We start from the raw sequence: 11,673 nt of genomic DNA on the forward strand, positions 1-11,673 counted from the left end.
CACCTATGTTGTTAGTTTAGTTTCTAATGAGGAAAATATCTATCTATCTATCTACGCATTCGCTGAGCAGAACGTTACGTGACTTGACAAGTGAAAGAAATCAAGCAAGAGATGATTTTTCATTTTCTGTATCAGTACTCACACTCAGTAGAGGAGTAGGAGTAGGACCAACTCAATGGAGTCTGAATTCTGATTTGGTCTTCTCAATTATTCGTGCAGTGCATGTATACATACATGTATCTATATATACTGGGGTGTTTTTTTTTTTTTTTTGGCTAGTTTGTTGGGTAGTGATGGGTCAAGGAAAAAAAAAGCATCTTTGGAGTTAAAAACCAAACCCTTGAAGAGGGACCCTCTTCCCATGTGATGCTGTGAAGGCATGTGATCTTCTGTGTCACGCTTGATGTGCCCTACTGCTAGTAGTATTACCAACCACTACTAAAGTCCACAATTATTAACTACTTTTTATACTTTTTATTTATTTATTTATTTTACTGCATTTTGCCCTCAAACCCATCTGGTCTTGTAGTGCGTTGAAATGTGAATGCTTTTCTTTTTTCTATATCTCAAAATCAACCAAGCAGGTAATCCCTGTTTGTGCTTGTAATCAAGCGCTTCAAATTAGTGGCTTTGTATTAGGTTGGTGTGAGTGTGAAACTAGTGATTTGTTGTGGTTTTACATACGAGCCAAAGTGGTTGTATTCCAATTCCTTCGGTGTGATATTTTTGTTTGCGCTTGCTGTGTCGCGAGACCCACGTGTACTGTTGATTGTCATTATTGGGTCTACCTTTATTTATGAATTTTTTTTTTTTCGGTTTTTGGCCAGCCCGGTACATTACTGTTCTTGCTTGGCTTGCCAATCATGAAAGGTCAGGCCTAGCCTGGATCGAACCAGGGCCAACCCTGGACTATTTTCAGTTAAACACGTGTTTTTTACTTAGAGATGTATATTTAAGACCAAAAAAAAAAAATCATTAAAATTGTAATACAAAAGATATCGTTCTAAACTATTTTTTTTCTTAATTTTATATAAATAAAATAAGGGCTTGCCTTTTTGGGCCCTCTTAGACAATCCCCTTTGGGCTAATTCTTGGGCCCTGCGTTTGGGCCCGTGGGCTAGTGGTTGGGGTCAAGGATGGACTTAGGTTTAAAATCTGGACCAAAATAATTTTTACAATAATTATTCAAAATTATTCAACGATGACATAAATAAGCTTTTTACACACTAATACAGTATATTATAGATTTAGGCATCACCGGTTCAAAGCTTTAGGTTCCGTTTGAAACCCGAAAAATAGGAGGGAAAGGAAAATGGAATCGTTCCTATTTTTTTGTGGTTGTTTGGATGGAGGGAGAATAGGATGAAAAGGAAAGTAAAAGGGAAAGTGTATAACTAAAGTGGTGATTCTATTTTCTCGGAAAAATTGAATGAAAAATGAGAATCTCTCTAAATTTGTTTATGTGAGAATCACGTTTGTGTGTTTCATCATTACTGTCTCTTCAATTTTCCATCTTAATTTTCATGATTTTTAAACACAATTTAAAATTTTTGATTTTCCCTTTTGTTTCCCTCATATTTTCATTTTTCATTGTATTTTCACTTTCTCTACTATTTTTCGGGGTTCAAACGGAGTCTAGAGAAGTGAGAAATATTGAAAATGGATAGGATTTGTGGACTTGTGGTGTTTGGCTTGTACGGATAAGAAATGTATGTGGGATTTTGTTTGTAGAAGTTACACGAAGCCGAAGAACAACGAGATTGAGAGACTTGCATAACAGTTGGATCTTTAGGATGCTTCCAATTTATAAATTATAACTTTGATCATCAACTCTCTTCAACATTTGATAGATATTTAGATGGTCAGGACATCTAACGAGATTTGGGATCATTTGAAAATGTTGTATAGCGGTGTATTGACCAATGGAGTTTGACATTTGACCATTTTATCATAATAGCATGACAGTTAAAGAATTGTAGTATGTTTTGTCTTATCTTTGAAATAAGTTTCGTTTATTGAATCAATAGAATTACAGGGGTTTGAGCCTTACACCAGTGGAAGAAAACACCATATATATCTATAAATATATTTTTCTTTTTATTTTATTTTTTGCAATATCCCTTATATTGTGGATTTTTTATACACAATTTTTAATTACTTTATACATGTGTGTGTGTATACATATATATATATATATATATATATATATATATATATATATTGCATAACTTTTTTTTCTTATTGAATTATATTTACGATAAGTTCATCATCGAAATTACAATTTAACCTTTCTATGTTATTTAGCGTTTTGCATAACTTTTTTTCTACAAATAATTGCCTTTGTTTTCCTTTTGAAATGAAACGAAATTACATTGTAGCACGAGCCCCACAATTATAATTTTTTATTATCTTTCTCAACATGTATAAGTTGGGGATTAACGAAAATTGGTAGTAATTGTGGACTCTTACTATTATATTTCTCATATATTAAAAAAAATATAACTAAAACACAAAAAAATATGAAATATATATAAAAATCTAATCCATGAACTTAAAACTAATGATGTTGGGTAATTCAAATATTAATGTTAATTATTAATATATTGATTTATTTATGAAAATAATTAAGTTGATTTATTCAATTAAACTTATTTTAAATATATTAATTACAGCTTTGATAAACTATTTAATAAAAATATATATTAATTTACAGCTTTTATTTAGTTTCGTTCTTAACAATATTATTTAATTTTATAGCTGATTTATAGTTCATAATTTAAACTACTTATGATCAATACAATTAATGAAAACTAAGTCATGAGCTTATAACTAATGATGTTGGCTAATTATAATTTTAGTGTTCATCATGACTACAACTTATTTTTCTAACTTTTTTATATCTGAGATTATTTAACTAAAAGGGTTTTAAATATATTTTAAAAAGGTCAAAATTGCTAACTTGTATGTGTGACAATTTTCAAACGAAGAAATTGTATCTTTGCCCCCTGATTTATGGCCTTACTGCAAAATGCCCCCTATCTTTTTAAAACTATTTGTTAACCCCCTGTTATATAAAAAAAGTAGTAGTTGGGTCCTTCCGTCAAAAAAGATGTCCAATCGTCAGTTAAATAATCACGTGGAACGCACGTGTTCTGGTAAATAAGGGTAAAATCGTTATTTTGTTAGTCGGATGAGGGAGTGTAATTAAAAAATAATTTTTTTTTCTCTCTTCTGAAGCTTCTCTCTTTCTTCTTCTTCATCAGTTTTTCTCTCCATGACCGACCGTTAAAGTGAACCCCCACCACCTTCCGAATTGCTTTTAAACACGGTCTATGAGCCTTTCATCTTCAGCCTCCGAACATCCGTCCCCGCGAAGTTTCCCAGCCAGTTTAACCCCGACCCGCGGAACGAGCGTTCGCTCCTAACTCTCCGGCACAGCCACGAAGCCTCCAGAAGCTCGATCTCGCCGAAAACCCATCGCCGGACCCATTCCCCTCCAGATCTGCAGCTCAGCTCGTAGATCCTGTCCCTCCTCACATTATCCCCTCCCAGCCCGTGCTGGTTCCACCTGTGCTCGATGGGTGCCACGTGTCCCGCGAACACCAGCAGGAACGGCGGCAATGAGCCCAGCTCGTAGATCCTATCCCTCCTCTGCACCTCCATCCACTTCTCAATTCGCTCCGTGAACCCCACGCGCCTCCACCGCTCCAGATCCATCACCATCACGCCCGTGTTGAAGTAACAGGGCCTCCGGCCCAAGAACGCCGCCGAGTGGGCCGGGTCTCAAAACCGGGGAGTGAAGTACTTGGTGAAGTTCGCGTGGCAATACTCCGGTGCTCCGATTGTTCTTGACCCCAGGCTGGTCCGCCATAGCTTCGAGATGTCGTCCACCACGATCAGATCGGAGTCCAGGTAAATCACTCTCTTCACGCACGATTCCAGAATATGGGGCAAGTAATTCCTGGCGTAGTTGAGAGGCTGTTCCAGGGCTTGTCTCACGGAGGTTGAGATTAAGTTTTTTACCGTTCCCACCATGTGGGCCCCGTGCCAGCGCCCCCCCCGACACCGCCGCCGCGATGGTGGGCGCGTGCAGCAGGATCACCGCCGCCCCGCACGCCGACGGCACCAGCCTCAGCGACAACGTCAGGAATATGCAGCTCGACGGACATTTTCGTTTGTTCGACGAGGATCTTTTTTTTAATCGGAATTAGACGAGCTTTGACCAAGTGAGAACAACATATGACAATAAGAATTTTTTTCAATAAAATGAAAATCAAAGCAATTTACTTGAGTCCAAGGACATTCTCGTAAATTCATTTACCTCTGGTACCATGTGACTACCACGTGGCCATTTAACTGACGGAGTGGGCTTATAATACACGGAAGGTCCATCAATTTTGTCGGTCGTGATATTGAGGTCTAATAACCTCGATTTTATATCATAAGTCATCTTCTGTCAGTGAGACCATAAATCAGGGGGCAAATATACAATTTTTTCAAACCGTTCACATATAATCTTATTATATAAATTTATCAAGCTTCCAATGCCGGGGCATAGTGCTTGTTTTTTTTATAAAAGAAAAAAGTCATACGACGAAATGGAAGAAAAACGACAGCAGAATAAAAGTCGCCCAAAAAAAAGAAAAAGAAAAACCCTCTCGGCTGTACCGTTCTTTCTCTTCGCCTGAATCACCTTTTTCCTTGTAATACTTCCATTCTCGTTCTCTATACACTCCATAGATTTGGCAATGCACAGAGCTCTGAGTTCGGTGGTTCGACGACCTCTCTGGAGTCCAGTGAGAGGTTTCTGTACGAGCTCCGAGCAGAAAATTGTAGCTTCCGTGCTTTTTGAGAGGCTTCCCGTCATCATTCCCAAGATTCACCCCTCTGTCTACGCTTTCCAGGAATTCTCGTAAGCTCTCTCTCTCTCTCTCATATATTTTCGTTTCCAATTCTGTTTGATACTCAAGTTGTGATTATTTGGAGTTGTTTCTGTAATTACGGCGATCTTTGGCCTATCATAAGGTCGTCCAATTATTGTGTCGTCGATTGAGAAATGGAAGAATGAGAGTGATGCTTAAATATATTCCGTTTCACAAAGGGATTGAATCTCAGAATGGTTTCGATTTCTATTTCCTGACCTTTCCATTCCATGTTCGCTTTCAGGTTCAGATGGCGTCAGCAATTCCAACGAACTCTTCCTGATAAATATGTTGAAAACTCAACTACCAGGTTAGGCCTTTGTGCCTCTTCAACTTGTATTACTTATGGTTTGACTTTGTAAATTGTAGTGAGTGACCTCTATTCGTGTAGAGTACTTAGTATAATATCTAGGCTTAAATGGGGTGCTCTGTGGGGATTTATGATGCTTGCAAATCAAGACCTCTTTTTTCGTCTTCGCTTACTCTTTTTAACACTTTTTGTTCTTGTATTTGTTGTTATAGGGAACAAGAATCGTTATTTGAGTACAAACCGGCCCCAAGAATCACTGAAGCTGACAAAACAAACGATACAAAGTATGATTCTTTCGTTTTGTATTTTAGTTTTATATTCATCCCAACAGTGCTCTCTCTGTAACACTTCTTGGAATTTACAAGTGGTTGAGCTTGCTGACAGTAGATCTTTAGGCTTCATCTGACAGAAATTCATGTTATATATATATAATATATGGGCCAAACAAAAATAGTATTCATCCGATGTTGTCTTCCTCCAAATGAAAGTTAGGAAATAGTATTTATACGCAAGATACTCCTTCTGTAGCGACTACTTACTTTAAAAATGTTGTCACATATACCCATCTGTCACTTACTAGTATCCCTTTAGCATGTGTACAAAAATTAGCAGGGTGTTTTATCAGCACTATGCTTTTATGCCAAGTTTCTTGATAATTGTAAACCTGATGTTCTTCATGCGTGCTTTTTAGTTTCCTATTTTGAAACCAGATTGTGAAATTTCATTCCCTTCTTCTGAAGGTCATTACAGAGAGCACTAGATAGAAGACTCTATCTTCTCATCCATGGAAAATCGTATGGGTCTCCCACCGGTGAGCCCATCTGGCATTTCCCAGAGAAAGTTTACGAGTCAGAGGAATCGCTAAGGAAGGTGATAACTGCAATCTGTTTCTGACCGTATTTAATGTATCATCGCTGCTTAATATAGTTAATCCACACGCATTTACAGTGTGCAGAGTCGGCATTAGAAGAGGTCATAGGAGACCTATCGACCATTTATTTCAAGGGTAATGGCCCGATAGGCCATATGGTCGTAGAGCCAGAATCTCCATCTTTTACGGTACTTATTGATCTCTGGCCGATCTGTGATTTCTTAACTGGGCTATGAAGTGTGGGAGAATTTAATGCAGTTTTATTGTTTTCAGCGATTTTTCTTCAAGTCTCAAGTTGTTGGTACCAGCAACAAGTACAATATCAAGAATTGTGAGGATTTTGTTTGGGTGACTAAGGATGAGATTCTCAAGTATTTCCCCAAGCAGGCCAAGTTCTTTAGAAGATTGATCATCAGCTGATTAGACACACATGTAATTCTGTTTTTTCAGGAATTGACTTGTCTTATCTTGCAATTCAGTCACGATGAAAGCTGACAGAAAGTTTTGGTCTGCTTCGAGAGTTGCTACATGTGAAAAAGTGATAACTTGGTGAATCCAAGCACTTGAATTTCTAGTGCTTCCAATTTCAATAATCTGTTTGAAGCACAAACATGTGTTATAGTTTACTTTATTTACCTTCCTCATTGATCTTGATAACAGATCATTAATTCCCAAATCCAAAGAAGAAGAAACAAACAATATAGTAAATCACACATATAACATTTATGAATATAATTTATTATGTACATATAAAGGTAATATAATAATTTAGTACAATAAATATCAATTCATTCCTCTCTTTTTTTTGTTTTTTTATTTTTATTTTTTATTTTTTTATTTTTTATCTATACAAACAACAAAGAAATGGATTATAATCTTGCTTTATATTATAAGAATCAATTAATGTACATTATGAAATTAAAATTGAAATTCTAATCAATCTCTAACTTGTAACTCCCACAACACTAGAAAAAAAAAAAGATCGACATAATACATCAGATATATTTTCTTTATAGAAGTAGTTGGACTTGGATGACAGCCAAGAAGGTACTTGGTGCACTAATTCAACGACAATAATCGACGTATTCAAACAAACACTGATTGATCAGTAATCTCTTTCTTTATTTTTATAATAATAACAAACAATAATTAGTTTCTTTTAATATTATATGAATTAGAGAAAATATCAACAGTATCCTCTCTGTTTAATCTAAATATACGATTTATCCTCTCAGTTTTTAGAAATATCAAACGCATCTCTTTAGTTTAATATAAATAGCATATATCTCCCCTAAAACTATGTTATATTGCAAATACAATCATTTTTATTTATTTTTTTATATAATATAATTTGAATTTCCCAAAATACATTTAATAAAATAAATATTTATTTACTGTTTTAATAATAAAAAAACAAAATTTCTCTATATAAAAATCTCCTTAACGTTTTATATAGAAAGTTTTCTATTTAAATTTTTTATATATAAAATTGAAAATAAAAAATTAATTCATTAAGGGTATTTTGGAGAGTTTATTTATTTATTTATTTTTTTTGTAGAAAATAAATGAAAATAGTGGTATTTGCAATATATATTTATAAGGGAGATATATATCATTTACATTAAATAGAAAGAATATGTTTGATATTTTTGAAAATTAAAAATATAAATCGCGCATTTCGATTGAACAGATAAGATACTGTTGATATTTTTTCGATAAATATATATCATATTTTTAATGGGAGATATATGTCATTTATAAATATGATATTTTTGAAAATTGAAAATATAAATCGTCCTTTTCGATTTCAATTATAGTTGATATTTTTCCTATAAATTAAGCAACTCAACGATCGATAAGTAGTCTTGACTATACTTGAATACATCACCAAAGACTTGTATAGTAGGAGTGATTGAAAAAAAAACGGTAAAACATGGCATCCCAAGGCCAAGCCAAATCACATGTGGCGATCCTAAGCAGCCCGGGACTAGGTCACCTCGTCCCCGTCGTGGAGCTCGCGAAGCTTCTCATCACCCGCGGCTTCTCCGTCACCCTCTTCGCCGTCGCCGCCGGATCGTCCCCGGCCGAGACCCGCCTGCTCAGAGCCGCCGGGGAGCTCTTCGACGTCATCCAAATCCCGCCGCCGGACCTCTCCGGTCTGTTGCAGCCCTCCGACGCGGTGGTGACCCAGATCGCCGTCATGATGCGCGCGTCGACGCCGGGGTTCGTGGCGGCGGTGAGAAGCCAGGGCCGAACTCCGCCGGAGATTCTGGTGGCGGACCTATTCGGAACGGAGGTGGTTTTGGCGGCGGCGGAGGAGCTGGGCGTGAAGAGGAGGTTCGTGTTCACGGCTCAGAGCGCGTGGTTCGTTGCTCTCACTGTTTACTGTCCGACTCTGGATAAGTCGGTCAACGGGGAGTACGTTGACCAGGTCGAGCCGATCGAGATTCCGGGTTGTGAGCCGGTTCGACCGCGTGACGTGGTGGACCCGATGCTGGACCGGAAGGATCGGCAGTATTTGGAGTATGTGCGGATCGGGGAACAGATGCGGCGATTCGACGGGGTTTTGGTGAACACGTGGGAGGAATTGCAGGGCCGGACTTTGGCGGCGTTGGCGGGCTCAGAGTTATTGGGCCCGGGCGTGCCGGTTTATGCTATTGGGCCGTTGACCAGACCCGTTTCGGAGGCTGACCAGAGAGACGAGGTTCTCGAGTGGCTGGACGAACAACCGGGTGAGTATATACGTACGTAATGGTCGTAATTTGATGTTTAGGAAAAATTTAAGCTAAGTGTTTAGTCTTTAATCGAAATGTGCGACTTATATGCCAAAAATATCAGATATATCTCTTGTTAGCTCAATATAGATGGCACGTATCTCTCCTAAAATTATGTTATATTTTAAACACCATTACTCTTTTTGTTTATTTTTACAAAAAAAAAAAAAAATTGAATTACCCAAAATATAGTTAATGAAATAACTCTTCATTTTTCTATTTTAAAAAAATAAAATCAAAATCTTTCTTTTTAAAAAGTTGAGGTCGTCTCAGTGATTTTTGCAGATTTACCGATTTTTGTAATATTTTATAGAATACTTAAAATTGAATAGATAGTCATATGTATGAGATAAATTAGTGTCCTTCACATTTTTAAAATAGTCGGTATTAAAAATATTTCATTATCGGTTATAAATAAATAATAAAAATATTTATAAGAGAATAAATAAATATATTGTTACTATTTCCACAGCTTCATGATCGTGTATATATATATATATATATATATATATATATATATATATATATATATATATATACATACATACATACATACTGCTGGCATTTCATTATAATAATTAAGGAGGTCCAAGTTAACTACCAGCTCAACTTTTGTAACATATATTACATATCAGGATATATTTAAATATACAATGATAAACACATATCTTTTTTATCAGATCTTATCAGATCTTCAATTAATAACTTATGATATGGTCCGAAGGACAACGGGACAACGACATTACAAAATATATCTGACGCTGATTATTAATATTATTATGATTATTTGTCAAGATTGCTAAACTTATTTTGGAGCCAAGTCCCGTCTATTATATCGATTTGCTATTGTAAACTGAATCCAACCACAAGTCTTTACCATATTTAATGCAGAAATGTAATCTTTGACAACATTTTCAGCGACCCGACACTGAATTCAGTCTCTCAGTTATTAATAAATAGGCATGTTTTCACATTTATATACCGCAGATCAAGTTTCTGCCATTTAATGTTATGTTCTAGCATTTTAATTTAGTTAATTTTATATGCTACTAACTACTAACAACAAGGTGCCCAATATAAATCTTACAAAATATATAAGTGAACAGATCAACAACCCCACTTTGTACATATGTTTATATTTATGCAAATATTCATATATAACTATAACTATTATAAGCACGTAATTAATCATTGGTTTTTATGCCATCCACCACCACCACTATATAAACATTTTTATATTCGCATATAATAATAAGTGAATGCAACCAAAACTTTACGTATGCATGCATATTATTATTTTAGTTAATGAGTATTTTACGTACCAAATGTTGACAGGTAATAGCTTATAATATTTATTCCTCAATGTGCCCATATATAAATCTTACAAATTAAATAAATGACTAATATGTAAACAGATCAACATACAATAATCATAAAGCAGGTGGTGAATGATTGGATGTTCTAATCATCATCCACTGTACAACTTTCTTTTTCAATCAATTAATGCAGCCAACACTTTATTTACACTTTTACACGCATGCATGCAGATGATTATTTCTTTGAATTAGGGTTTAATTCACATCAATATATTATTAGGGTACGTAACATAAAAGTTAAAACTATGATTGTATCATCTCAGCTGAATCTGTGGTATACGTGTCGTTCGGGAGCGGAGGGACATTATCGTACAAGCAAACGACAGAGGTCGCTTTGGGTCTGGAGCTGAGTCAGCAACGGTTCGTGTGGGTCAGCCGTCCTCCGATCGAGACCTCCTCCGACGCCGCTTTCTTCGTCTCCGGAAAATCCGCCGCCGCCGGCGAAGCTCCGTACCTTCCAGCCGGGTTCGTGGGCCGGACTCGGGCCGTGGGCCGGGTCGTGGCAGAATGGGCCGAGCAGACCCAGATCCTGGCCCACCCGGCCGTGGGGGGGTTCGTCTCTCACGGCGGTTGGAACTCCGCGCTGGAGAGCCTCACCAACGGCGTGCCCATGCTGACGTGGCCGCTCTACGCGGAGCAGAGGATGAACGCCGCTTTTCTCGCGGCGGAGCTCGGCGTGGCGGTCCGGCCGGAGACGGCGTCGCCGGCGGAGGAGGTGGTGGGGAGAGAGGAGGTTCAGAGGATGGTGAGGAAGGTCATGGCTTGTGATGGTTTTGTTAAGATTAGGGCTCGGGCTAGGGAAGTCAAAGCTAGTGCTGACGTGGCGTTGACCGAGGGCGGGTCGTCCCACGTGGCGATGTCGAGGTTCTGTGCTGCGGTAGGGTTGTTGGGAGAGGAAGAGAAGTGATTGAAGTTCGGACCCTTGAAGTTAAAATTCATTGGTTCGAATGACGGTTGATAGATAATTTATTTTGATTGTTTCTTTGTGTGTGGACTGGATGTTATTTTATTAATTTTAAACACAAATAAAGCACGCAAATGTCCTTATTTCACGGCATTCGATACGTATTTTTATAAAATTTCTCTGTATCAATATTCTAATGTACTCATTTTACTCTCCGTGACACAACAATTCAGAAAAATATTTGCAATGGTTGCGGGCAATTTGTGAGTACTACTAGTTTCGGAAACGCATTTATGACATGATAAATAATAATTTTGAATAAAATTTATCTCTTGAAATATATAAATTAGGCACGAGTCCTTGAATGATAATGATAATTAATAAAAGTTACATATAATTGATTAGGTAAAAAATTAATTACCAATGAAATATCGAGAGATATAAGAAAAAAATAAAAGATAATCAAAAGATTAATATATAGTTCGCGTTGTCGATCTAAAATGTACTTCAAAATAC

At 36.9% G+C, this 11,673-nt stretch overlaps 2 protein-coding genes and 1 pseudogene across 2 annotated transcripts; 2 read left to right on the forward strand and 1 right to left on the reverse strand.

The window, feature by feature from the left end:
* Positions 1-3,330: 3,330 nt before the first annotated feature.
* On the reverse strand, positions 3,331-4,035 carry LOC149399497 (putative galacturonosyltransferase-like 7 pseudogene; annotated as a pseudogene).
* Positions 4,036-4,633: 598 nt separating this feature from the next.
* Positions 4,634-6,745, forward strand: LOC149399498 (uncharacterized). The gene is made up of 6 exons (XM_089612596.1): positions 4,634-4,912; positions 5,167-5,232; positions 5,445-5,516; positions 5,973-6,102; positions 6,181-6,291; positions 6,377-6,745. Exons 1-6 carry the CDS (start codon positions 4,749-4,751, stop codon positions 6,521-6,523), a joined length of 690 nt encoding a protein of 229 aa, XP_089468722.1. The 5' UTR covers positions 4,634-4,748; the 3' UTR covers positions 6,524-6,745.
* Positions 6,746-7,970: 1,225 nt separating this feature from the next.
* Positions 7,971-11,358, forward strand: LOC149399499 (UDP-Glycosyltransferase superfamily protein). The gene is made up of 2 exons (XM_089612338.1): positions 7,971-8,835; positions 10,517-11,358. The coding sequence occupies exons 1-2, from the start codon at positions 8,037-8,039 to the stop codon at positions 11,158-11,160; spliced, it is 1,443 nt and encodes a 480-aa protein (XP_089468464.1). The 5' UTR covers positions 7,971-8,036; the 3' UTR covers positions 11,161-11,358.
* Positions 11,359-11,673: the final 315 nt, after the last annotated feature.

The sequence above is a fragment of the Urtica dioica genome, chromosome 4, assembly GCF_054948205.1.
Source record: "Urtica dioica subsp. dioica isolate 48M chromosome 4, U.dioica_male_clone48M_v1_H2, whole genome shotgun sequence".
Classification (NCBI taxonomy): Eukaryota; Viridiplantae; Streptophyta; class Magnoliopsida; order Rosales; family Urticaceae; genus Urtica; species Urtica dioica.